Source organism: Bos mutus, chromosome 19 (assembly GCF_027580195.1).
Source record: "Bos mutus isolate GX-2022 chromosome 19, NWIPB_WYAK_1.1, whole genome shotgun sequence".
NCBI classification, from domain to species: Eukaryota; Metazoa; Chordata; class Mammalia; order Artiodactyla; family Bovidae; genus Bos; species Bos mutus.
In genome coordinates this window covers 41657101-41684136 of record NC_091635.1, presented here as the reverse complement: position 1 = coordinate 41684136, position 27036 = coordinate 41657101, and the positions used below count along the sequence as shown (strand labels likewise).

The 27036-nt window shown below is 56.6% G+C and overlaps 1 protein-coding gene across 11 annotated transcripts in view; it reads right to left on the bottom strand.

The window, feature by feature from the left end:
• Nucleotides 1-506: 506 nt before the first annotated feature.
• The window catches only part of MYO18A (myosin XVIIIA), a 101132-nt gene continuing 74602 nt past the window's right edge, over nucleotides 507-27036 (bottom strand). For 6 of the 11 annotated variants that reach the window (XM_070390332.1, XM_070390336.1, XM_070390333.1 and 3 more), the window contains 22 exons: nucleotides 26041-26169; nucleotides 25181-25324; nucleotides 24720-24809; nucleotides 24461-24580; nucleotides 24150-24261; nucleotides 23476-23603; nucleotides 23026-23180; nucleotides 21179-21302; nucleotides 20891-21091; nucleotides 20230-20340; nucleotides 19346-19450; nucleotides 18923-19069; nucleotides 18446-18559; nucleotides 16742-16858; nucleotides 16489-16572; nucleotides 15933-16070; nucleotides 13737-13922; nucleotides 13213-13352; nucleotides 12364-12408; nucleotides 9135-9257; nucleotides 6399-7693; nucleotides 1770-1897 (listed from right to left, as the gene is read on the bottom strand). In XM_070390332.1, coding sequence (XP_070246433.1) covers nucleotides 6403-7693; nucleotides 9135-9257; nucleotides 12364-12408; nucleotides 13213-13352; nucleotides 13737-13922; nucleotides 15933-16070; nucleotides 16489-16572; nucleotides 16742-16858; nucleotides 18446-18559; nucleotides 18923-19069; nucleotides 19346-19450; nucleotides 20230-20340; nucleotides 20891-21091; nucleotides 21179-21302; nucleotides 23026-23180; nucleotides 23476-23603; nucleotides 24150-24261; nucleotides 24461-24580; nucleotides 24720-24809; nucleotides 25181-25324; nucleotides 26041-26169 — 3804 coding nt within the window. In that variant the 3' untranslated portion in view covers nucleotides 1770-1897; nucleotides 6399-6402. Of the gene's footprint in view, nucleotides 1898-6398; nucleotides 7694-9134; nucleotides 9258-12363; nucleotides 12409-13212; nucleotides 13353-13736; nucleotides 13923-15932; nucleotides 16071-16488; nucleotides 16573-16741; nucleotides 16859-18445; nucleotides 18560-18922; nucleotides 19070-19345; nucleotides 19451-20229; nucleotides 20341-20890; nucleotides 21092-21178; nucleotides 21303-23025; nucleotides 23181-23475; nucleotides 23604-24149; nucleotides 24262-24460; nucleotides 24581-24719; nucleotides 24810-25180; nucleotides 25325-26040; nucleotides 26170-27036 lie in introns of all 11 variants that reach the window. The other 5 variants (XM_070390340.1, XM_070390337.1, XM_070390341.1 and 2 more) reach the window with 3 other exon arrangements.

The following is a 27036-nucleotide window of genomic DNA, read 5'->3' as shown; positions in this document are numbered from 1 at the left end:
GCCACTGCAATGAGAAGCCTGAGCACACCGACTGGAAAGGAGCTAGCCGCCACTCGCCACAACTAGAGAAAGCCCGAGCATAGCAACAAAGACCCAGCACAGCCAAAAATAAAAAAGTTTTAAAAAGATCTAATAAACGTTTGCATCCTTAAAAAGGAAGACAGGATTTCTGTAATTGGCAAGATTTAACAATCAGAGTAACCTCAACATTCCCAAGTGGAGGCCAGGGTAGGACAAGACCTGGACGGCTCTGCCAACCTGAATTACAATCCTTGGGCTTTTAAAACAGAAGGGAGGTTTATGTCTTTCTTGACCGGTTCTCTCACCCACTGCCTCTGCCTGCTCCAGATGACCTGCCAAAGCTCTCTGAGTGGCACTGGTCTGACATGGCAGCGAGTCAGAGGCCAGGGTGACTCCCCCCGGTCCTCAGCAGCAGCCTTGCTCTGCTCCCATGTGCTGACCCTAGACTTTACTGAGCCTGAAGGAACAGGAAGGAAAACTGGCAGTGCCAGGAGAAAAAGGACGTTTATTTCCATACATCAGGTAAATGGGGAGGAGAGCACAGCCCAATGAGTACACACCAGTTGCAGGAGAGAAGAGGAGGACAGATGGGAGCGGCGCCAGGCACTGCCCTTGGGCCCCCAAGTCTGGAGGTGCTGGTGGGATGATCTTTGTGTGTGGGGGGGAGCTGGGACTGTCAGTCCCCAGGTTGTCATGTCTGGGATAAGTGTGTGTGGGCAGGGCGATTAGAAGAAGAAAAATGACTCAGGCTCAGGTCTCAGGGTGAGGACTTGTGTCTAACACACCTTAGTACTGACCAAAGCCTCCATCTTCAGTTTTTTTCAGTCACAAGCCCTCCACCCAAGGCCTTCCCTCTCCAGTTGAGCCTGTGATCCAGGCAACCTGGACTGAGGGGGAGGGAGGCAGTGCTTGGATAAGCCCCGAATTGGCGTAGGTGGAGCGGGTTTACTCTTAAATAGGTCATTGCACATAACACACGGATGAGACGAAGGGGGATGGGGGCTGGAAGTTCCTGCTGGTACGTCCACACCCCTGTCTGTGTAGGCTTGCTCAGCTTGAACCCAGAAGCACCTGAGAGTCCCTCCCCACTCAGACTCTTAAGAAGCTGGACCCAGCTCTGCTCACCAGTCTCTCCAGCTGCACAGAGAAAGGCCTGCTCTCTGAAGAGTAAAGATGAAGCTGGGATTCCTCTAGTCGTTCCCGGTGTGGGGAGGCGGGCCAGCTGCCGCGGCAGCCCCCCTCCCACTCTCAGGGATACAGCTGCGATGGAGAGGTTGGGTATTTAAATTAAAAAAAGTAAATAGACAGCAGGCACTGAGAAGAGAAAGCCCTCGCCCCAAGCCAAGGGGGAAGGAATTGCTGTTTCCTGCCCCAGACTCCACCCCACGGACCCAGCAACCCGAGAATGTCCCAGTAGGCAATCTGTCCACCGTCCCTGAGCGGGGCGCTGACATGGAGGTCAACCTGCTGGCTCCGTGTGGTGCCAAGCCACCTGCCACCCACGGTGGCCCAAGGCAGGAGCAGAAAGTTCTCTTTTCAGAATTGCTCTTCCCTCCACTCTTCCACGTGGAGATGTCAGATACCCACAGCCTGGGAAGCCCCCAGACCGAAGAGGGTCAGGGGTTTCCCGTGCAGATCCGCAGTCGGATGGGGGAGACCCGTGCCCCACGAGACAGGCGCCCGTGGCAGCAGGAGGCGGTGGGTGGGAGGGGTCCACACCACTCCCCTGGGCTATGCGTTGGTCTCTGTCTGCTTGGCCTCTGTGTCACTGTCACTCAGATAGTTGTGGGAGTATCGGGGCCTGGAGGTGCCGTCGAGAAGGTCGTGCTCATCGTCTGAACGGTCAGGGGCAAGGGACTTCCAGTAGCTGGTGGGGCTGCAGGGAGAGAGAAACCAGATAAGAGGAGGGGCGCTTTTACCTTCAGCACCAAGGCCTTTGGTCCAAAGGAAGCCCCACCCCCAACCTTGTCACAGCATTCCCCAAAGCCACAAATTGAGAAATAGAAGTGAGATTCCCTGGTTTCCCCAGAAGATACTCAGAGTAGTAGGAGGAAGGACATCTCTTTGATTCTGAGAACTTTCTACAACTCTGAAGAAAGCAATGCTGAAGAGCGGTGGGTCTCGAACTTGAATGTGCATAAGAATTGGCTGCGGATCCCGTGTTCTTTCCCCAAGAAGTTCTCATTTGCTAGCTCTTGGGTGAAACCCAGGAATTCTGCATTTTCAACTCCCTCTCTGGAAGATTCTGCTACAGGCAGTGTATGGATTGCATTGACTTGGAGACTGGAGATCTGGTGATTACAGGACTACAACCTGTCTTAGTAAAGGTTACTCCCCAAAAGATTCCTTCTAAGGAGAGGCTTTCCCCATTGAATACTCCCAGATCACAACCCTGCCTCCTAATCAGATTTTTCTGAGGATGGTGAGAATTTCTATCTTTGACCATGACACCATCTACTCACAAGGAATGGAGACTGAGGATGTAGGAGCTGGCAAGACCTCTGTTTGAGGGTGGCAAAGTCATCCCTGTCTTGATCCCACAATCCAACCCCATAGTCTTCATCAGGCCACTGGGAGCCTTGCACTCCCTCCCCGACCAAGGTATGAAGCATTTCTCCCTGGATGGAGCAGACTCATGGTGTCCAGCATGGATGGGATCTCTCTTCCACTTCTAGTCACCTTCTCTTTTTTATCTTTTCCAAAGCCTTAGAGCACCCTTCCCCTGCCCCTCCCACCTTCGCTTCTGAACTGTAATTTCAGCACTGCTGGAGAAAATGCAGCCCAAGATGGCTCCACCCCTACCAGTGCCCTGCCTCAGTGGGCCCCTGCTTCCAGATCCTAGAGAGCTTCTGCTAGGATAAACAGGAATCCTGTGATTTCAATGCCTCCCATTCTGATTTACGGATCTGAGGAAGGCCCTTGTTTACTAAACCTGTCCGAGATCTTGTATCTCTAAACCAAAACAGGAGGAAAGAGCGTTCTCCAAGAAAGAACCACATTCTCAGCTTTTCCAACGGTGGTGAGGAAAGGATTTGATGGCTGGGTATTTCCTGTATGTGAGACACTGTCCCAGACAGGCTGGATGTGCTTATTCTTTACCACGTAAAACGTCATGAGGAAGCTGGTTCAAAGAGACAAGCAGCTTGCCCAAGGTCACACAGCCAGTATGTAAATCTGAACCTGGGACCTTAGGCCTCAGAGCCTCTTGAGGACTCCACCTTGTCACCAGACCGGTGACCTGAGGAGAAAACAAGAAGAAACCTGCGTTCTCCCCACTGGCCTGGGTGAGAGCCCGGGGGTGTGTATAGGTCGGTCTCTCTCTCTCTCTCTGCCCCTGGGGAGCAGGAAGAGCCTGATAGAATACATGTTCAATTATGCAAAATGGTTCAGGAATGGGGCAGCCTGGTTAATAGTTATCGTATGTCTCATGAATGAATTACCATTTTTAAAGGAATCAGAATAGCACAAAACACATTTAATACAAACTAGACTGAACATAAATGAGTCTTACTTGGATGGGCCACAGGCACTTAAGGACTCTGGGGTGTCTCAGGGACAAAATTATAAAGCTCAACGAGGACTGTGCAACATAGGAAAAATTGGGGTCGTTTTAGCTTTTGGATTGTTTGAATTCTGAATTAGTGGGAGCCTGGTTTTATTTTCTTTTTTTTTTTTTTAGACAGAACTTCTGGGAACTCAAGGCTAAGGTCTGCTGTTGGGCAAAGGAAGGAACTGGCTTTGTGGAAAGACAGCAGGGTTATTTTAAGGGCAAAGGAAGGGGTGAGGTAGATGCCAGGGCTGGGACCCAGATGAAAGTGGGGTGCTCCTTTCCTTCCTCACATGTCTCCTCAGACTGGAGCTGCAGCCCCCACTTCCACATTCCTGTGCCTGCCAGGCAGACACCTGGATGAATGACAGCTGGGTTTCAACACCATTCCATCCAGATGCTGGGCGCAGTGGCAGAGGCAGCCGGGAGGGGTACATGCCAGGCCCCTCTCTCCCCTGCTCCCACCTTGGATGCTCCTTAGCCAGTTTCCTTTGTGGCTTCTGCAGCCACAGCTGTGACCAACAGCAGGTAGCTAGCCCCCTTCCCCAGGGCAGAGTCAGGGCTGCAATTTGAACATTTTAACCAAATGGTTTCAAACGCTTTCCTTCCCACAAGCCAGTGTTTCCTGCTCCATGCTGTCACAAAGGATTTGGTGCACAAGCTAATTCCCGCTGGGCGAGCCCAGGGTGGCGGTCCCCTCCCCCACCCTTTGCTGGGATGCTTTCCTGTTCAGAATTCTCGAAGGTCCCCATCGCCAGGTGGGAAGCTAAGCCACTCAGCCCCTGCCCCAACTCTTCACAGTTTATTTGCCCAAAGCCAGTTCCCCCTGAGTCCAACTAGGTCCTCTCTCCCCCAGCCCTTCTCTTGCCAGCTCTGTATTGGTTGGTTAGCTTCTGGCTTGGTGCCCACTCTCCCCGCAGTGAATCCAACCCTTGTTGGAGGTGGTGGTGTGTAGGGTTTCAGGACTACTCCTGTGTTCCTGGTGGACAAAAAGGGCTGTGCTGGTGGCTGAAGGAAGAAACAGGTTGTATGTGTTTTTGTTCTTGCTGGGTCAACGGTGATGACGGACTGAGTCACTGGGGTCTGCAGTCCACCAGCTGCTGGGCAGTGTCGGATGTCCTGGCTAGGCCCGTGTCTCCCTCTTCAGGTATTAGTGCAGTGCTCAGAAGGGCCTGGCCCGCTCTGCTTCCCAAACCTCCCCTCATAGCCCATCAGCTGACTTCCTGCCCTGGGGCAGTAGGGCATTTAGCAGGGTGGTTGAGTGGAAAGCTGCGATGGTCACAATATCATGATCCTTGCCTTTTCTCACTGCGGTGCTGACAGCAGCTCCCTAGAACAACTGAGATGCTTCCTGCTCCTCCCAGAGCATCCTGCAACCATCTGGCACATGCGGGAAGCCACAGAGCAGGTCTAAATCCAAGGGCTTGGTTCTGGAGCAACTCAGGGCCCACAGAATCTGAGTTGGCCATGAGCCTGGTCTGGGTTCAGGTTCCACCTCCCCCATGCTGTCTCCCCAAACCCATCCCATCACCATCTCCAAGCAGCTGCAAGTAACATTCACTTTCACAGGCTCCATTCCTTAAAACGAAACTGGTCCCTTTTGGTAGAAATCAGCCCAAGTCCGTGTGCTTGCTCAGCAGCTCCACTGCATAAGAGGCCCACAACCATGCAACACGTGTGTGTTAGTTCATGCATCAAGGAAACACTGCCCGTGCCCCAGGGGGGCTATGCTCTAGAGTCATACCTCCTGGGAAGCAGCAAGCTTGCCCTGGGAGGGTACCATGCCAAAAACAGCTTCATATAAGCAGGGTGATCAAAATGTCACCACCCACCAGGGAGAGTGGCAACAATGGTATTCCAGTGAGTCAGTCTTTGCCTTTTTTCGGAGGTGGGGGTGTGGGCATAAAGGGTCTAACAGCTTGATCTTCCTTCCCACAGGGAGAAGGCTGGGAGAGGCAGGAGAGCCAGGAGGGGGCTGTCACTCAACAGCTGCTAATTTCTATTCATTAAAACTTTACAAGATGAGCTAAGATGAGGTGACGCCCATGTGTGGGCTTCAGGTGGGAGGGGTGGGGAGAGAGTCAGGCATCTCCAGGTCTGCTGCAGGGTGTGGTGCTGTGGGTGCTGTAAGCCTTGCACTCTGAGCCTCAAGATCCATGCCAGAGGGGAAGATGACATTGCAGGGCAGAGGGAGAGCTGAGCAAAAGGCCCCTTAATTGCTGGTGGCCACTGATGCATCAACTCACATCGGGGGGTCAGTTCCAGCCCTTTCCCGGGCCCAGCCTTTCAGGGCTATGGGCAAAAGCTCTGCATGTATGCTGCTAGGCCCATACAGTAAATATTACGCTCATGTGATCTGCCTTGGGTCATACAGAGGATTGGTTAAAGGTGAGCTGAAGAGATTTCATCCAGATCCTGGCAACATCACTTTCCAGCTCAGTAACCTTGGCAAACGACTTAACCCGCCTGAACCTCACCTTCTTTTCCTAGAAAATGGGCTCGTGATCGGATCTTTGTTTTGGGGTTAGTGTGAGGATTAAGTGAATAAAATACGGCAAGTATCTTAGGGGGGTGGTCCCTGGCCCAGGGTAAGGGCTTGCTAAGTGGGAGTTGTGACTTGACGTCACCAGCGAGTTCCTCGTTGGGCTCAGAACGACTGACTAGCTCAGCCAGCCTCTGCTCTCTGAGGGAGCCAGGAGGCTCTGCGAGGCCAGGCTTGCTGGAGAGGAACGCAGGAGGGGCCCGAGTGGTGGCGAGTGGGCCGGGAGCACGTTAGTTCACACCGAGTGGCACACGCCATGCTCTGCACTCCGTGCCGGGTGCCACCTACTGCACTAGTCGCTCTCGGGCCTGTACAGGTACCGCATCATCAGGCTGTCCACCTCCTTCTTGCGCTTCTTCTCCTCCTTCCGGGACTGCCGGCGCCCCTGCCCGGCCTCCTCATCCTCCGCAGCCGGGCCCTTCTTCACGCTCGAGCGGCTGTGGCCCGAGATGGTAGAGCCGCTGGACGAGGAGGAGGAGGTGGTGGAGGAGGAGGAGGAGGACTCCGTTCTCTTCCGTCTCGATTTGGCCTTCTTCTTGCTCTTCCGAGAGCGCCCCTTCTTCCTCTGCCTGTGCTCCGAGGAATCTTCGGAGCTGGAGCTGGAGCTGGAGCTACTCCTCCTCTTGCTCCGGCTCTTCCGGCTGCCGCGGGACCGAGACACGTCTGCGGCCGAGGCGGAGCGGCGAATGCTGGTGGCTCGCTCTGGAGGGTCCAGCTGGGCGCTGCGGGTGCTCTGGATGCTCTTCCGGTCATCCTCCTCAGAGTCCGGCTCCAGGCTGCTCCGGTGGAACGGGGTGGGTTTGTAGCTCAGGACCTCGTTGATGGCGGCCTCCAGGTCTGGGTCCAGGTAGGAGCGGCGGCTGACCGGGCGGATGCTGGAGCCCAGAGGCTCCTCCGGGGTGGAGGAGGCGGAGGCGCGAGGCCGGGGTGGCACCGACAGACTGCGGGCCAGAGACGACGGGTGGCTGTACTGCGAGTGTGCCTCGCTCAAGGCCACGCTGGCTCCATCGTCCCAGTCGTCCAGGCAGCTCCGGCCCAGGGACAGGCGGGAATCGGGGCTCTCCCGGCCGAGGAGTGAGGCCCGGCCTAAGGAAGGGCTGAGGGTCACCGATAGGCTGTCGAGCCGGGAGGTGCTGCGACGGGAACTGGGGGAGCCCGACAGCGAGAAGCTCAAGGAGGAGCGCACCCCGTCCTCGCCGCCGGAGCCGCGCCGGGTGGCCGAGGAGGCCCGGCTGACCGGCGCTGAGACGGCCGAGGCCCGGTCCAAGTCTGAGCCCCAGTGCTTCTCCAGCCGGCTCGTGCGGCCCCCGACGCCGCCGGAGAGGACCGAGCCGCCCTCGTCTGGCTCCTCGGACTTTCTGGCCGAGCCCGGCTCCTCCTTGGGGCCCCCGCGGGCCTTCCGAGGGGGCCTCTCTGGGGAGGCCGGCCGCTCGCTCAGGGTGGTGAAGAGCGAATCCTCGTCCCCGGTGCCCCCGATGGAGTCCTTCAGGGTGAGCCGCTTTCGGTAGCTCAGCGAGCTGAGCACTGAGGCCGGCCTCTCCTCCACCCCCTTGCCCTCCTTCCCCGCGGTGCTGAGGGCGGTTCTGGCATGGATAGATTCGGGGGCAGCAGAGAGAGAATGAGAGAGAGAGAGAGAGGCATTAAACCCAGAGAATAAAGACACCGGGGGAGGGAGGAGGAGGAGGAGGAAGAAGAAGGAGAGCTCGCAGCAGCTCTGGCAAAGTGGCGCTGAGCACGTCGGAGGAAATGAAGCAAAATAATTTGCGTCAGTGAAAATAGCTTCACGGAGAATGTCATGTAAATTAGACTATTGTTCTATTTCATCACTTTTCCCCCTCTAAAACGTTTAGTTCAATTTATTTCATTGTCAACTACCTGGAGCCTGGTGCCACGCTGCGGTGAATGGCAGTGGGGCGGGGAAGGCAGCATTTTCTGCAATAACAAAATGTTTGGCCGAATACATTAAACCAATTAGAGGGGGGCTGGCTGGGTGTTTGTGGTGAGGGTCTGGGCTTGGCAAGGGGCCTCAGGGGCATTAGAGAAGGAATTGTGGTTGTGGCTTAGTTGCTAAGTCGTGTCCCCGGACTCTCTGCCACCCCCCTGGACTGTAGCCTGCCAGGCTCCTCTGTCCATGGGATTTCCCAGGTAACAATACTGGAGTGGGTTGCCATTTCCTTCTCCAGGGGATCTTCCTGACCCAGGGATCGAACTCGCGTCTCCTGCATTGGAAGGTGGATTCTTTACCACTGAGACACCTGGGAAGCCCTTGTGGGAAGAGAGGAATTACTCTTTCTACCCAGCACACCAGCTGTCTCTCGGAGGGGGTGGAACAGTGTGTCCTGGGGGATCAGGATGGCTCTGAGTTGGGAGGGGGTAGTCAGCAGAGAAGGGGTGGCAGGAGGGGTAAGAGCAGGGGACCCATGCTGGCCAAGAGGTGAGGAATGGGAATCAGAGTCCCACATTTCTGGGTTAGCTGCCTGTGCCATCAGAAGACCGTGACTGGCCTGGACAACAGGGGAGCCAGTTTCTGCAGTAGATGGGTGTTAGCAGAAAGCATAGCAGAGGCCAAGTGAAAAGACCAGAGGAAGAAGAGAACAGGCAGAGAATGAAGTGTGTCTGTAGCTGTGATGGGGAGTCAAGGGGAACTGAGGCCTCTTCTGCTACTATTCCTACCAAGACCTCAGAGGTCTAAAGCTGGCCCTGTCCAGGGTTGTGGGATACAGAGTCTCCCTGTGCCCTATTTCAGTCTTGATTCCAAGGACACAAACCATCAGGCAGTTCGATCAACATTTGTTGAATGAATGAGTAGGGATGAAGTTAAACCTACACCAAACCAAAGCCCTGAGCCTGGTAAAGGAAATATTCCTTAGGCAAAATAATGGTGACGCAGACCCTGAGTTAAGAAGAAACCAGGCAAGAAAGAGACGCAGGTGGCGTGAGGCACACCCTTTGGGATCAAGGCACTGCTCATCCATCCCTGAGGCATGAGGTGGCCTTTGCTCTCAGCGAAGGCCATGTGCTTACCTGGAACTCTTCAAGCTGCCGTCGTCAGAAGCCGCCTTGGAAGGCCCTTTGTTTTTAGACAGCCATGACTTGACACCGTCGACCCGGTCCTCCAGCTCCGAGTCCACGTCTGAGTCCCCCTCGCTGTGGGATAAGGAGCAGAAAGGTAGGCAAGGCTGGGAAGAGGTGATGACCCACGGTCCAGGAGGGAGCACTAAGTGGCAGCAGGTTTGTCTCAGCGGGGGGTGGGATGCAGGGCGGCATGCGCATCAGTGAGTCAGAGAGAACAAGAGAGGTTAGACCAGAGCACACCTTTCACAAAGACCCTGCCCCGCCCAGCAGGCCACACTGTGTGACAGCCACCAAGAAGACCCTGAGGAGCATGGAGGCACCTCCACCCCACTTTCTGGGACAAGCTGCTGTTCAGCCGACCGAGAATGACAGGGAGACCATCCATTCATCAATTATAGCTAAATGGCTCTTGGTTAAAAAGCGGAGTCAGGGGCCCTTCACCTCCTCCCTGAGGCCTGTTCTGCTGTTCTTGTCTGCCTGTTCCCCCACATGTGGCTACGGCTACTCCCACTTTCCATGACTTCACTGCAAAAGGAGGGTTGGTGGTGATGGGACGGAGAAGAGAAGGGCTTTATTATGACTTAAGTGAACTTGAACTTGGAGTCTCCTGGGCTGATGGCAATGCCAACCTGGGCACTACAGACTGTACCCCAGATCCGTCCTGAAGCTCCCCTTGGCCTTTCAGAAACAGAGAAAGGACAGGGTAGGGCAGCAGCATTTTCCAAGGGGCTGGTCACAGCTCCAAGATCCAAGCTGCACCAGGAGATTGGGGTGGGGGCCCAGAAGTCCCCGGCAAAGGCTCTGTCTCTCCTAGCTCCTCTTCCTCCCTCAGGTAGCCTGTGGCTCTTGCTCCCCAAAGGCTTTTACTGGCCAAGCTGACCTGAGCCCTCTCGATAGCCCACAGGAGTCAAATTCTGATGCTGAAATCATGGAGATTTCTTCACAAAGCAGCAAGGGCTTGGAGACAGCTTCTGAGTGAGAATGCTTCTAGAATTCTGCAAAATGTCTGCTCACCATGTTCCCTGCTATGGATACGCTAGGATTTCTCCTTGATATAAATTTCCTTTCATCTGTGTCAACAGGAGCAGCCCCGTTCCTGAATTATGTTCTTGAATAAACAGTCACACAGGCATACACACACACACACACACACACAGAGAAGAAACCACACCACCAGACACTGTTCTGGGGACTGTGAGACAGCAGGACTCGTGGGGAGGGGAATAAAGAGGCGTATTTTATGGGCTTCCGTCAAATACAGAATTATAACAAAGACGAGGCTGGCTGATGCCCCGGGTAAACAGGAGTTTAGTAGACAACCCCGAAACCGTTAATGCAAGCCCTGTGCCCATCTGAGCCCGGCAGATTTACTGTGGTGCACAGGCCCCATGGAACGCCAATACCTCCTGATTTATACACCCGTGCAAAAAACCTCCTTCTCCAGCTTCAGAGCCTGTAATTTATCACCACCGTTCATAACCATATTGATTGCCTTTAGAAAGGAGGTGCTGTATGCATCGCAAAATCTATGTCTACATGTTAAAAGCGTTTCTGTATAAATCTCCCTTAATACTGTGCTGTTTACTGCTTTCATTAAGGTTATGGCAATAACAACTGTATCTCTAAGTAAATCGAAACATTATTTTTCGCCCGCCTTAGCACACGCGCTCAATAACTTGGAGCTCGGGCTCAGGGCTGCCGAGGGAAAGACCCACACCACCCCTACACCACCCTCTACCATCAGCAGGAACCGGGCTAGGACTGCAGACCCCCGTGTGCCTGCATGAGTGCACACTGGTGTGTGTGCACGCACATGTGTGCAGAATTTAGAATGTGAACTGAAATGCGCATTTTATCAGGCCTCGAAGCTCCAACAGCCCAAGGATGGCAGGGCTGGAACACACAGGGGACACACAGTTACGGGCCCAGAATACGAATTTGCCTCCTTACATTCAGAGCAGCGCATGAGTTGAGAAGCTGGCCTGCCTGCCCTCGCCTTCTCTTCAGTTTCAAGCCTATAGAGGATGTTTGGCTTCTTTTCCTTAAATAATCAGGCCCGTAAACAAACTTCAGGGCCAGGCCAGCTCAGGGGGCAGTTGAAATTTTAAATGGTCGGAATTAAACCTCGTGTCAAATACAATTTATGTCCAGGCTCATGTGCTATTAGTTAACTGGGAGCCGAATCGCGGGGGAACAAACAAACGGAGACAGAATGGCGAGGATATTAATTGTGTGTGACAACCGGGCTCCAGCGGCCCTCTATCACTGTTACACACTATTACATTTATCATTAGCTCTCACGGAGTCCTTTGCGCTGCCGCCAGCCCATCCTGGCCAGAGGAGTAGGCCTGCCAGCAAGAGAGAGGGGAGGGGTGGAAACCCAAGGCCGCCCTGGAATAACAACCTCTAAAGACCAGCCCTGTTGAATCTGACGGAGGATCACTTCGATCTAATCCTCCTGAAGGTGCAAGCATCTGCACCTGCTGTCCGGCTCCCACCCAGAAAGAAGGAAACTGAAAGGGGGTGGGGCTACTGGGCTCCCCCCACCTGACTGACAGCTCCGGCACCAATGCCTGGGGCCTCCTGCCCCGAGGAGCCCGAGGAGCCCACGTCGGGTACAGTAAACACAGCTGGCTGTGTTCCCTCCCCCTGCCACACACAGCCTGCCACGCCATCATCCACAGTTGCTTGCTTTCTCCCAACAAGTAACTGTTAGATGCCTCTCTCCTTCTACCCCGTCTGCCAAAAGTAGGGGGGCGGACCTTTCAAAATGAAACACACCCACCTCTTTGACGTAGGTCAGGCTCCAAAGGAGCCCACAGATGGGGAGAAATCCAACCCAGATCTTCCCCCCCAAGAGGAAGAGGCCGGAAAGCGGCTACCAAGGGTAGCCACTTTCTGATGGAGCCCCCATCCTGCTGACCAAGGATGTGGGGGCCAGAAGCCTCCCAGGTGGAGCACCCTCATGGCCTGCCCTCTGCCTCCGACGCAGGCCCTGGCCTGCTGCCCTGCCTCCCCCAGGACAGAGTCAGCCCGGTTAGCGTGAGAGACTAGCTGGAGGAGGAGTGGAGGTCATTGTGTGTCCACATGCGACATGCAGCACAGCGGGAGCCCGGGGTTAGGGGCAGTTAGACACCACGCGAGGAGAGGCAGAGAGCATGTGCGCTCCAGTCCTCACGGTTTATTCTTTCTTTTCTGATACTTTGTCACCATGTCCTGCAAACTGGAAACAGAAAGAAAAGGGTGGGCAAGGGGGCCAAAAGAACACAGAAAAGTCAACGGGCAAACCAGGGTGGACCCTTCAGCCGAGGACCCCCTCCTTCTTCAGCAAGACAAGGCTCTGGCTGGCTAAGACCAGGAGGTTGGACAGTGCTGTGCTCAGAGGGAGGCTCAGAGGGAGGTTGCCTAGGGTACCATTTCCCTGCCCCAAAGGAGCAGGCTTCCTGGACAGCCCAGGAGCAGGATGGAGTCCCAGCCTTCACGCGGGATGGGGGGAAATCCCGGGGCAGGAGGGTCTGCCCAGGGCAGCCTTAGGAGCTTCTCCAGAGCCTACCCCTACTCCAGACTCACCCCTACCGCTGGTCTGCCTGCCTCGTGACTGCCTCCTCAGCCTAAGACCACAAATCTCCTAAACCTTTCCCCGGGTGGGTTTTATGAGAGAAAATCTCTGGTACTGTAACAAGACACCACGGCCCTTAAATCTCTGCTGTCCCCAGAGTGGGGCAGGCGCCATCAGAAATGCAGCTAAACGGGGGAATAACTCATCTTGAACAGGCAGAGCTGGAGAGCCAGGTCCTGGGAGGCCCAGGAAGGGGAATGGAGAGGACGTGGGGAGGGCTTCTCACGTGGGCACCACCTGTCCAGCCCTCAGCCGCCGTCGGATGGGGGTCCGTGCTGGGGTCTGGCAGTGAGGGGAGGGTGGGCAGGCAGCTCAGTGGTGGGGAGACCCAGGTCACAGCTGTTCTACCTGGTCTGGAGGTGGTCAAGAGGGCCTCCGAGCCGGCCACAGTTGCCAGAGGCCCCTCACCTATTGATGAGGTCCTCGTTCTCGTCGCTCTCCATCTCGTCCTCAATGGCGGCTTGCAGGTCCCCGATGCGCTTGAACGCTAGTTTCAGATCAGCCTGCAGGCTCTGGTTAGCAGCTTCCAGACTCTCCAGATCCATCTCCTAGAAGGGAGAGGGGGCAGTCCAGTCCATAGGAGGGCTGGCGTCTTATCCAGCTGCCCCAGAAAAGGCTGGCTTCACATCTTTCCAGGCCAGCAGCAGCTCTGTGGGTGCTGCAGAGAACCTGCAGAACTTTCTCTGCCCTGGTGTGGCTGGGCTGTGGGGGCCGGGCCTCACCTGAGGCAGAGCTGGTGCCACCCTCCTTAGCCCCTGGCCTGCCCTCAGGCTTGGTGGACTGTCTGTCCTCTTGGCACATTCTCATCCCTCCAATTCTCTAAACCATGGTTTTTTTGCAGCCCACCTCCACAAGCCCAGGGTGGGGAGGTGTGTGTTTAGCAGCCTCTCAGAGGGCTGCCGGCCTGCGGCCTCGTGGGTGGGGGGCATTACCAGTTCATGCTTCTTGCGGCTCGCCTCGGCTTCCTTCCTGGCAAGCTCGCCCATTTCCTCCTTGGTGTCCCGGAGCTGCCGCTGCAGCCTCTTGTTTTGCTCCTTCTCTCGGTTCTCAGCCGCCGCGCGCTGATCCCGTTCCTCAGTCAGCTTCTCCATGTTGTCCTTGAGCCGGCTGGCCAGGCTCTGGACAGGGCAGTGGAAAGAGAGATCCATCAGCGGGGCAGAGAATGGGGTGTGGCAGAGCTCCGGACTCAGGTGGGCAAGCACTAAAGCCCCAGGGTGGGTGGCTCCCTTTGCCGTTCTATAAAAGGGGGAGAATAACACCTATTCCCCAGGGGTCTTTTAAGGCCCAAATAAGGTAAGCGATGTAACAGCACTCTGCAAGACGAAAGGTGCTACGTCATTATCACCACCATCACCAAGGTCGGAAGAGGGCTCTGTCTCGAGTCCATACTGACGCCATGTGCGGGGCCTCCACAGGCAGCAGGGCTTCCCCCAGAGACCCTAAACCCAGAACTCTAAAAGCCAGAGCCTGTGCTCAGAGGCAAATGACTTTACTGAGAATTCTGGATTGGGAGAAGACTAAACAGTCATCACATGCCAAACACAAAGCCATCCCTCTAAACCCGATGAATCTCTTTCCCCAGAAACTTGAACACGTTCCCCCTCCCAGGCCACAGGACGCCGAGCAGAGAACAACCTGGAGGTGGGGGCAGTGTGAGGGAAGCACCCTGCCTCTGGTCCTAATCTTGGACTGCCTCTGAGCCTAATCCTGGGCTCCGCTCTCGGCCCCTAGCCTCTATGTCTTGAAAAGATAAGAGTGCTAGGCTACATCTCTAAGGGCCATAGGTGTTTAACATTCTGCGCATCTAAACCACAGGACTGCTGTCTGAGCTGAAGGCAAAATGAGAGACAGAGCTGAGGAAAGGGACTGGGACCCTTGAGAAAAGGAGGCAAATGCTGCAGTCTGTTCACAGCCACCAGCCCACCGGCCTCTTCTGCCCTGTAATAGCTTTGGGGCCTGAGGCAACCTACTTAACCCTTTCTGTGTGCACACTGTGGACCAAAATATTACCAAGGCAGAGCACGGACTATTACTAAGCCTCCTCTAATTCTCTCTAGCTCTCTGGAGAACTGTGACCTTGTCTTAGGAGGTTCAGCCACATTTTCTCTAGGTCAAGGGTACTAATGCCCTCCGATGCCCACTGCCAGCCCCATGGTCACCTGGTTCCATCCCCATCCTCTTTCCTGCTCCACTGACTCATGGGTAAGGGGGAAAGAGGCAGGGATGCTCAGCACCCACAGCATGAACACACTTCTCATGGAGGCCAGTCAGCGCTCAGATGATGTCTGCACGCTCGAGATGGAGGAAAGGAAATAGGGAGAGAGGGGTATAAACCCAGAGAGATCATTTTGCCGGCCTCTTTCTTCCTACCTGCTCTGTTAGAAAGGCGCTGGAGCATGTGGGCTTCGAGAGAGTGGAACCGAAAGGATTAAATGTGGAGGATGGAGATTATAGTTAGGAGGGATGGAAAGAGAAGACGGGGGTGAACAGAAAAAGGAGAAGGGTTAGAGGGAAGAGAATGAAAAGTAGAGGGAGAGGACAAAGGGGATGGGGAGAAAGGAAGAAATAGCTCAGGGAAGGAAGGAAGGGAATGAGATTGGGGAGAAAACAGACTCTGAGGGAGAGGGGAAAAAATGGGGCAAAAATGGAGGAAAATGAAGAGGGAAGGAGAAAAGCAGAGACAGCAGGCATGGGGAAAATTGACGGAAAAGGGGAATAAGAAAGGGAAAGAGAAAGAGCAAGCGGTGAGATGAGAGGACAGACTCCAGCCCTTGAAGAAGTGGCGCCATCCGCTGCATATTTATGACCCTGCCGGAGAGCAGAGAGGGGACCGACGAGGGGAGCGCACGGTGGAGGAAAATATGAAGACGAAAAGCTAAGCTGCTGTGGTCCCTTGGCAGAAAGCACGCACGGAAACAGAATGTAAAGCAGGCAGGCTCCGCGGTGCCCAGAGAGCAGGCCGGGTGGGCGGGGGAGAAGGCACCCGCCCGTCAGCTGGTCTGGAAGCTTGGCAGAGGCCTCGGGGGTGCGGCCTCAGGCCTGCCCGGCCCTGCTGAGCATGCGTGGCTCCAGCCAGGGCCGCTCGGCCCTTCCCCACTGCAGAAGGGATAGGGGAAGTGTGTGCCCACCTCCAGCCGCTTTACTTGGGTCCTTTCAAACTCCAGGCGTGTCTCCAGCTCCCGGATCTTAGCTTCCTGCCTGCTCACCAGGGACTTGTCCACCATGGACTGCTCCAGGAACTCCACTTGGCTCTGGAGGGCTTGTAGCTGGGGGGTGGGGGCAGGAAAGGAAGAAAGAACTGAGCCTGGAAAGGGAAAAGGGGCAGGTTCTGTACCCCCTTCCCTGCAAGATCACCATGGTGACCAGAAGGCTGGACAGGGAGCTGGAAGGATGGGTCCCTGAGACAGGGGCACCCCCCAACCTGACCCTGTGCTGACAAACATTTTGCCCTTTGGAGAGAAAGGAGAGAACTAAGGACCAGAGAGGGAATAGAAATGCAAAATGAGGCAGTTGAAGCCAAAAAACGTCTGCTCTGGTGACATGGCTCCAAGCCTAGGCCTTTGCACTCACTGACGCTGACTGATGGCAGAGAGAAGCGCATGTGAACCTGTGAGCTTGGGAGCTGGTCCCCACGAACAGGGACCCTGTCACCCTCTCTTTACCAAGGGAAATCCTCGTCCCCACCTTCTCCTGCAGCTCTTGCTTCTCTTTGTTGGCTTCTTCCAGCTGAGCCTGGAGATCATTCATCTGAGCCAGGTCCCGGGAGGCCTGGGAAAGGAAAGAGTACCGAAGCAGGACTTCCCATGAGCACCAAATTCCAGCACGCTCTGCTCCACTTGGAGGGCCAGGGCACACAGGCACCATGACAGGGACCTACGAGGAGGACCAGGGGACGGTGCCCGTGCAGGGTGTGGCGGGGCACTCCCGGGCAGGGTACCTGAGCCACGGCCGCCTTGTGCTTCTTCATCAGCTCGTTCATGTCCTCCTGATCCTCCTCCAGCCGGTTCTGGATCTCATTTTTCTCACGCTGAAGGCGGCTCAGCTGCTCCTCCAGCTGGACAGAGGCAAAGACAGACCAAGAGCCTCAGGCCTGGCGTGACTAATGGCTCTGGGTGGGAAGACTGAACCTCCTTTGGCCACCACCCGTGGGAGGAGCTAATGATGGGGCCAGGCCGACCCGCTGGAGGGGGTGCCAGGACCAGTGATGCTCAGGGAGCTGCCTGTCCTGCCCTGCTCTGGGCCTGGGAGCTGAGTGGAAGGACTGTCTTTGCAGCTTAGGCAGCGTGTGTGTGTGTGCTAAGTCACTTCAGTCATGTCCAACTCTTTGCAAGTCTATGGACTATAGTCCACCAGGCTCCTCTGTCCAAGGGATTCTCCAGGCAAGAATACTGGAGCAGGTTGCCATGCCCTCCTCCAGGGGATCTTCCCAACCTAGGGATGGAACCCATGTCTCTCATATCTCCAGCATTAGCAGGCAGGTTCCTTACAAATAGTGCCACCTGGGAAGCCCAGCTCAGGCAGACCCTGGGCTAAATGACAGCTGCTTCCCCACAGCTCTTTGAGGGCTAATGAGAAGGCAGAAAAGGTCCACCCAGAACCAAACGACCCATCGTCCAGCACTAGCGGCTAGGCCTTAACCTCTGCCCTCTCCAGGCCCCAGGGAAGGATCCCTCAAATCTGTGAAGCTCTCCTGGCCTGCACTGGTGTTCTCCCCCGGGACTGCCTGCTTCCTGACCATCCAGTCCCCACGGCCAGTCCACTCCTGTAGGGAGGAGAAGAGACAGCCAACAGCAGCTTCAGGAAATGAATGAATCTATTAGCCAGTAATTCCAAACCAAAATGACTACGTTGGCTCCTTCTCTGCCCCCATCCATCTTGTTACCGGGCTGCGGGGAGCTGGGGATGCCTCCGCCAAGAAATTTATTAACTTGGATTTAAATAAAATGGTAATTTTATAACAGCCTTTTTTAACACAATTAAGGAATTTGAATTACTCACCTGAAAACTGCTGAGGAGCACAAATGTCACAGGGATAAATCAAGCCCAGGAGACTGGCATCTCTCTGCAGCTGGGGGACTAGCTGGGGGGCCAGGGAGCTCAGAGCCAAGCCCAGCCTCCTCCCCTGCCCCGTTCCCTGCCCGAGGAGGTATACCAGCGGCCGCATCCCAGTAATGAGCTCTCGGCCGATGGATGGGCCATGGGAGAGGTGGGGAATTAAAAGGGAGGCATTAAATAAGCGCTCTAATTAGCTGCCGCTTGGGCTTGTCAGTGGGGCTGGCCGGGGGCAGGGGAGGGAAACAGAGTCATCCCGTCCTCTTATCGGTGCTTCTGCTAATCTCTAGGTACCTGTTTACATCCCTCAGCCACATTAGCTGCTTTATTTATGGTGTTGGGGCCTGTGGCCAAGCTCCCACAGGCAGGTGGTTAAACAGGGAGATGGGCCCTCGCTGGCTTCCTCCTCCGTCTCGCCGCCCCCTCCCAGGCCTCTAAGTGGGGGAGAGGCAGAGGAGTGGAGGCCTACTCTCCCTGCAGAAAGTCCTGGGCTGGGGAAGGAGCCTTGTTTGGCGTAAAAGGAGCCACTGTCATGGCTCCGTTGTCCCTCAGCCGCCCGAGTCCGGCTCTGCACACCCCGCGTCCTTACCGCTGTCTTGGCCTTGGCGATGTCATCGATCTGCAAGTGCAGGTCTTCGATCTCCACCTCCATCGCTTTCCGAGCTTTCACGGCCGCTGCACACGTGAACTCTGACTCCTCCAACTGAACACAGCCAACCCCACCCCCGCCCCAGGGAGGGACATCAGCCACTCCCCAGGGACAGGAGGGCTGTGCAGGGGGCTCCCCGGGGAGAGGGAACCTGGCACTCTCCTCCTTCTCCTCTGTTCACTTCAGACCCCAGGGCTGTGATGCGTTATGAGTGCACTGACTTCTCTGCCCACGACAGGGTGGCAGGTGTTGGGCCATCCACATCACTCTGGGCTTGACTGTCATGCCTACAGCACACGCTGACCCTCAGGAGTCCAGCTTCTCCCCGCTTCCCTATCACCGTCCTTCCCAAGGATTCAAGAACCACTGGCAGGGGCAAGAGGGAGAGGGAACTGATGACGTCCTGTCTGCGGATACCTGGTTCTTCAGCTGGGCGATCTCCCTCTTGCTGGGTGCGTTGTTCTTCAGGTGATCCAGCATGATCTGGGCATCTGCCAGCAGGGCCTTGGTGCGCTTCAGGTCTTTCCGGAGCCGCTTCTCTGACTCAAAGTCCCGCTGGTTCACCTGGGTGGACACCAAGGGCTGGGGCTCTGGGCTCCGCCATAGGGCCTCTGCTTGTCTTCCCCGAGCCCCCTCCTCGCCCTGCCCTCACTCTCAGAGATGCCTTAATGAGCAACGATAGTGGCAGGGCTGGGATCACACCAGCCGAGGTGAGAAAGCCCGGTGTGCCCTGGGTGGTGATCACCCTCCTGCAGGTGATCACCCTCCTGGCAGGGCCCTACAGAGCCAGCGCCTTCCTGCTCCCGGCTCTCCCCGCCGCAGCCAGCAGTCTCTGCTCACCTGGTCACTGAGTGTGGCCAGCTTGCCCTCCAGCTCCCGCTTCTCCCGCAGCACCTTCTGCTTGTCCTCGTACTCTTCCTCAAGCTGTACTTCCATTTGCTTTAACTGCAAATAGGGGCCCATGGGTCCCTTCAGAGTCAGGTGCCAGCCAGCCCCTTCCCTGCTGGACCCCCTGTGCCCCTGGGAGAATAGTGGGGTAGGGGCTGAAGATGGATGACCTGGAGGGGCATACCCTGAACTCAAAGTTCCCAGGGTTTCAGAGCAGCCTTGGAGGGAGGGGAGGGACAGCAGGCCACGAGCAGCGGCGCAGGCCCAGGTGGGAGCTCTTGTTCCAGAGCCTTTGTGCTTGCAGCTTGGCACAGAAAGCAGGGGGGTGTTAGCTCCCTAAGGGCCTGGGCCTCTCTACGGACCCTCAGAGCAGCACACATCCTGGCCAACGCCAGGATCCCAAGCAGAACTTCCCAGTCCTGAATAGCAGTGGAATATAGTGAAGGATGGGGAAGCCTGGCGTGCTGCAGTCCATGGGTCGCAGAGAGTCAGACATGACTGAGCGACTGAATGACAACAGAGGTAAAGAAAACAGAAAAGCCCTTACTTTAGATTTGTTTTTTAATTGAAATATAGTTAATCTGCAATGTTGTGCCAATCTCTGCTGCATGGCAAAGTGATTTCGTTATGTACATAGAGACATTCTTTTTTAAAAAGTGTTCTTCTCCATTATGCTTTATCACAGGATAATGAATATAGCTCCCTGAGCTATAGGGTAAGACCTTAGTGTTTATCCATCCTATATATAATAGTTTACATCTGGAAAAGTTATTACTGTAAAGCAGTGATGGAGGAACCAGTGTTTCTACTGGACGGGTCAGAGCCAACTGGTTTACCTTCTTCTGACATGACTGCCGGGCCTCCTCCACCTCCTCATCCCGATTCTCCATCTCCTTGGAATGGGTCTGCCTCATCCGCTCCATCTCCATCTCAAGTCGCAGCTTGGCCTGCAGGTGGATGGGAGTAAGGGCTGGGTTTCTTCTCTGGCAGCACCCCGACTCCTCCCCACCACGTCCCGATCGGCCGCTCTTCCTGGGCTCGGGAGCAGGAACGTCTCTGCCAGCAGTTCCCTGTGCTCCCACCTTGCTCTGGTGGCAGCTGGCTTCTCCAGAGAAACTGAACTCCTTTACTAGAGGCCTGGCACAGGCCCAGGGAAGGCTGCTGGGCGCGGGGGCAATCCTGCCGCTTTTCCACTTGGCCTCGGGGCTCTAGCTGCCTGAACTGACACGGTGGCTCAGTGGCAGGCTGGACGGGCTCACGGCCTTCCAGCTACCCTGCCTCCTGAGCCCCTCACCAGTGGAGCTCAATTAAGATCTGCTTTCATGGAAAGTGCCATGAAAAAGCTTAATTATCTTCACACTGTGGCTGGCACAGATCAGGTGCCCCCTCAGTACTTTGTGAATAAGAGAAGGGATGACCGATTGGATTTAGGATCTCGTCCTCCTCTGCCCCACATGGAGAGGACAGTGCTGCCTCCCTTGGCCCAGCCCTCAGCACCTGCTCCAGCATCTGGATGGTCCCCGCCTGCTCGTCCAGCTCCTCCTCCTGATCCTTAACCTTGGCCTCCAGGTCTCGGAGCTGTTTCTTGACCTTGGCCAGAGAGGCTTCATCCTTGGACTCTTGGGAGGAAATGTCCTGGAGCTCGGCCTCCAGTGACACAACCTTCTGGGTGAACCCTGCAATGTCCATGTCTTTTTCCTGGAGGGAAAGAGAAGATGAGGCTGGTCCTGGGCGAGCCCGAGCCTGGGGCGGGGGGAGGTATGGACGGCAGGCAGCTCCACGCACCTCCATCTGCTGCTTCAGGCTGAAGGCCTCAGCGAGGAGCATGTCCTTCTCCCGCTGCAGTTTCTCCCGCTGCAGCTTCTCTCGCTGGGCCTCCTCATGTGCTTGAGAGAGCTCGCTGTCGAACCTGCCAGGGAGCATGGCCATGGCGGCTCCATCAGATGAAGGAAGAGTCACGGCCCCCAGCACCCGGAGGCTGCCAGGAAGTGGTGCCACAGACCCAGACAGGGTGCAAGACGGGAGGACTCATGCAGCCTGAGCTTGGGGCCAGCGCAAAGGGGTTACAGGTCAGGCCACCAGGGCCCTGCTGAGCAACCTGGTCTGGGCTTGAGGGGTGGGGGAGCATTTCATCAAGGGGGCCTAAGAGGGACCCACAGACTGCTTCCAGGGAAAAAGTGGACAGACTCTCCTCTGGCATTAAGTCTCAGCCTTTTCTCTTTCAACAGATCAAAGGATAGGAAGAGCGACCAGGGTGAAGGCAGAAGGGGTGTCAGAAGGGGTGGAAATGAACATCCTGCCTCATCTCACGCACTTTCTACAGCTCTAGACAGGCCACCTCTGGGCCTACCTGTCCCAGCAGCACCCCATCACCCCAGGACACCCCACCCCGGGCTGGGGACCCCATCCCCCTGTGCCCAGTTGGCAGCATGCTTCAAGGGGGAACGCGGGCCATGGCCGGGGTGGGGGGTTCCTCCTTTGTTCCTCCACTTCCCAGCCTTCCATCTCCTGCCCAGTGACTCCAAACAAGGAGCAATTGCTGAAATTCCTCTTAACACCTTCCTGGAATAGCTAATCGGGTTCCTGTCCCTGTAGAAAACTGACAAGCTCACTCCCATCCCAACCCCACGTTAAGGAATAAAAAAAAAAAAGTAAGAAAACTCCAGGCCCGCTGAAACTTAATAAGTTACCCAGCAGGGAGTGCAGCAAGATAGTAACTAGGTCGAGCTGGCACTGTCATGGGGTGCTCCAAGGGGGGCCCCTAAGGGTGCCTGCCTCTAGGTAAAAGGGAGGGTGGGGGTACAGATAAGAACCAGGGGAGCAGAGAGTCAGAGCGCTGGGGGAGAAGAATATAAGGCTTTCCTAGTGCCCCTCACTTGGCAATGAGCCCAGGAGGCCGAGGGTAACCCCGGGTCCCTGGAGGGACCCAGCCCTGCCCTCCTTACCCCCAGGGCCATGGGGCTGTCCCTTCATAAAGCAACCAGTGCCTCTTCTGAGAACCCGTCCTCTGCAGAGGGGAACTGGGTGCTCACCCCATTCCCTGGAACGTCCTGCTGTTCCCAAAATGTGGGGGTTCCTCCCTGTTCCTAATAAAGGTGTCCCATTCCCATCCTGGCCTGGGAAATTAATTTAGACTGGCTTTTCTCCTGCGAGGGCTGTCCCCCCTACCCGTGCCACTTCGGGGCATTATCATAATGAGATGGAAGTGGCAGGTAGTTTAATGACATTAGCCAGGAGTCTGTGTTTGTGTAGCTGAGGCAACAGGGGCGGGGGTGGGGGGGCACAGGAATGGGGAGCCGGGTGTTGGGGGGTGCAAGGGGCAGGACCACCGTGGAGTGGTTCCTGCATGGGGCCTGGCTGACGCTCATCCTTCTAGATCCCAGGCAGGGTAACAGCACACACTGGGGTGTGAGGGAGGCAACATCTGAGAGCAGAGCCCTGAGCAGGCCGTCAGGAACGCTGTGGTCTACATGCGCCTTGGAGGTCAGAAGTCAGACCCTGACTCCTATTCCAGGGCGAGGGACCAGGCAGATGAGAGGGCCAAATTCAGGCCCTCTCGTCTCTCCTCCCTGGAGGGAGGCAGGGAACTGCTCAAAGAGGCCCGCTGCATCCAGGCCAGGGGACCCACCCACCTCCTCTGCTTCTTCTCCAGCTCGTGGTTGCGGACCTGCTGGCCCTCCAGGTGCAGCTTGGTGTCCTGCAGCTCAGCTGTCAGCCGCTGGCACTTCTTCTTGAGCTGCTGCAGCGTCCGCTGGCTCTCATCACTATCTGCCTGCAGGTCCCCGAGCTAGGGGGGCGAGATGGGGGTACAGGGTCAGTGGCCCTCGAGAGGCCTGGAGGTACTGGTGGAGGAGGTGAGGAGAGGGCAGTGGGTGAAGGAGAGGGTGGTCTGGGGACCAAGGATGAAGTCAGTCTCGTCCAGGGAATCTAAGACACTCTGACAGTAGTCTGCCCTTGGGTGTCCCTCACATCCAGCGGCAACCCTTCCCTGTGCTCCCAGGGCCTGCCTGGCTCACTGGCCATTCCCCACGCCAACATGTGGCGCCCAGCCCCTCTCCACACCTCTCCAGCACCAGCCTCACCCGCCTCTCCAGCTGCCTCTTGCTCTGCTGCTCCACCTCCAGCTTGTCCTCAAACTCCTGCTGGAGCCGTTTCTTGGTGAAGTCCACCTCCCGCATGGCTCGCTCATACTTCAGACGCCACTCGCCGCCTGTGGGGTGGGGGCAGACAGCGGATGAATGAGATGCTGAGAGTCCCCGAGAAGGGGTGGAGGGGGATGAAGGCTTGGGGAGCAGGTGGAGTCAGCCAGAGGGACTCAGAAAGGTCCCTGGATCAGTGACTTCCTTCCAAGGCAGAAGGAGCCACTAGCCGGGAGAAGCCTAGAGAGAGTGATGCGCCCCATGTGCTGTCTTCTCCCAAGGACCGCCAGACCATGGTCCTCAAACATTGTCATTATCATGGTTGCTGCGGTGGATTAGTTGCTAAGTCATATCTGACTCATGCCACCCCATTGACTGTGGCCTGCCAGGCTCCTCTGTCCATGGGATTCTCCAGGCAAGAATACTGGAGTGGGTTGCCATTGTTACCACCTTCCATGATAATCCCCTGCACTTATTGGGACCTCTACTTTCTCATCAATTTATTTCACGTAGCCTTATAAAGGTCTACAGACAGGAGATGAGGGGTGTGGTTGCCTAGGGGGGGCTTCAGAACTTGCCACTCAGGCCATGGCCAAGTCCTCCGGCCTCTGACCCACCTGTGTCACCATCAGCCACTTCCCCGTTGATCTCAGCTGCCCGGATGAGACGGGCCTCCATCACCTCCATCTCCATCACCTCCATCTTCTTCTTCAGTGCATCGTACTGGGTCTGCAGAGAGGTGGTTATGTGCCGTGCTGCCCCACCCCCTCACTCAGTACCGCCCGTGCCCCTGAACCACACAGACCATGGTCACAAGCTTACCAGGGCAGACAGGGGTGCTGGGCTGGTGGCAAGGATGCCATGTGTCTTAGGGGGACCAGACAGGCACTAGCATGTGTGGCAGCCACTAGCTCAGCCCTGCCCTCACCTGCAGCTCCTTCATCTCCTTCTCAGCCCGGAGCCTCTCCGCGGTCTCTGCGTCCAGCAGCTGGGAGGCGGACTCTCCTGTGTTACGTTCATCCGTCAGCTCCGATGTCAGCTCTGAGATCTGATGGGGGAGGGAGTCACCACCCGTTGACTGCCTCACTCAGCTGGAACAGTTGTGGGGGGGTGGCTGGGGGGCCTCCTGGGCCGGGCACCCTGCAGAGGGGGGTCGGTCTGGCTGGTGCTGGGAATCACTCACTCACCCGGGTCTCCAGCCGGTCACTGCTGAGTCGCAGCTCGTTCCGCTCCTTCTCCACTTTCTCAAGCTTGCTCTTCAGCTGCTGGATCTCCTCCTAGGGCGCAGGAAGGAGGGCAAAGTAAGGCAGAGCCCCTGGGAGATGCTGGGGCAGGATCTGTACCCCTGGGGTGAACCAAGCTGGTGAAGCTCAAGCCGTGACATGAGGGAACTGGAAGCCACCGCCTGCCTGGGGCTCCTTCCCTAGACCCTTCCCCATGGGCGGTGGACGCCTGAGGTTTTATCCTAAGAGGATACCCGGGGGCTCAGCCAGCACCCTAGAAGGACGCCTTCTGTTTGCTGGGCATGGTTCAAGGACACCAGCTCTGTGGACTGCAAAAAGGAGCACTGGGGAGCCCAAGACAAGTTGGCAAAACTCTGGCCCACGTGGATGAAGTTCAACCCTCCCCTCCCCGGGCTGTTCCGTACGTCTTTGTTCCGGATCTGCTCTTCTGACAGCTGGACCTCGATGAGGGGTCTCACGGTGGTGAAGAGCTTCCACCAGGGCCAGTCCTTCACCCCTTTGTTCTTCTTGATGTTCTTCTGCACGCAGCGAATGGCCAGGTCCTGGATCTAAGTTGGGGTGGGGGTGGTGCTCAGCAGGCTGTCAGACCCGAGTCCAGCCAGGATGGTCCCCGCCACCAGCCCCAGGCTCTGGGGCTGCCCCTCTGGCCACTGGACCCACCTCAAGTCAAACACTCCCTGAGCCACCCCTTGCCCCCAGCCTCCCTCCAATCCTCAGAGAGTGGGCGGCAGAGAGTGCGGCCCCTGGAGCACCGCACTGGGCACTAACCGATCTGCCATCATTAGGAATAATTTCGTCTGCTTTATTTGCTGCCTGATTATTTCCAGCACGCCGGCCTAGATGTGCTATAAAACCTAATCTTGCTGAAACACAAGAGGCGGCGGTGCTGGCTGTTTTATGGACTTGCTAATAAGAAAAGGAGTCGCTGACACAGCTCCTTAATCTTCATGGAGCAGCCTGCGATCCCTAGCCCACCTTTGCCTGGGCCCTGCTCCTCACCACCCAGCCTCGGACCAGGCCACACGGTCTCATCACCAGGCACACAGGCACTCTGGCTGGCAGGGGGGTGCTGCTCATCCCCTGCCCTGGCCCAGGGTGCCCCTGGGAGGTCCTGCCTCTTGTCCCCCAGACAAAGATAACTCACAGCCCCACGCCCAGCCTCCTGCCCCATGGGAATGTCCCTCCCAGTCCCACCCCGACCCTTGGAGCTCAGCTCTGCCCGGATAGGCTGGGTAAAGGGACCAGGCTGTCCCTGGAGCAGCACCTTCTTCTTCTTGAAGTGTTGCCGGGCCAGGTAGCCCCTGCAGGCCGCTTGGAACAGGGTTAGGTTCCTGCTGGTTTGTTCATCTCGCTGCTCCTCCAACCGTGCCAATGTGCCTGCCCGGAAGAACACCTGTGGAGACATGGGCCAGATGAAGGTGGGGAAGGAGAGAGGCAGGGGGCAGCCTGGTAGAGGAACGAGCAGCTGGAACAGAAAACCAGCAGGCCCAGGGCGTGGCCCTTGGCCTGGGGAGAGCCTAAAACCCTGGTGTCTAAGGGGGAGGAGGGCTGGCGGCTGGGGAGGCTTGGGAGGGAGTACTGTGGGAAAGAGACGAGGGAGACGGAGGCCAGAAGGAAGTCATCTGGGACAAGAAGGATGTGCTGTGGACGCCCTGCAACACCGCTGGTGGCTTCGTCCCCAGGGCCACCCACGCCCCTGTGCCCACGGCCACCACGGCCACCACAGGTCCAACCACAGATTCCAGCCACCTGGGATCAGGGGATGGCATGCGTGTGAAGGAAGGAAATACCAGGCAGCAGCGTGCAGAGAAGGGAGAGGGTGGGGAGGGGGCCCCTTCTCCGCATCCTCCCCACTCAGTTTCATTCCAGACCGTCTCCTCTTTCATGTGCCAACACCCACCCCCACACCCAGGTTTCACCTCGTGAAAAAACCGGTGGGGTGGGCAGGGGTTGGCCCAGGCAAGGGACCTGTCATACAGGTTTGGGGGTAGGAGGGAAGATGTGAGAGGAACCAGCTGGGCGCCCCCACACCTGGCCTTTCCTCTCAGTCTTCTCTGCCCTGAGCTGGGCCTGGGTAAAATTCTCTGTGCTAAGAGAAGAAGAAGAGGGGGAAATGGTCAGGTGAAAAAAAACAGGACTCTGGTATCCTCAGAGAGGGCAAAGGCCGTGGAAGTATAGACCACCACCACCAAGCCCAGAAGACAGAATATTCACTTTGGAGGGGTACAGAGGAGACATGAACTCCATAGGAAACAGCACC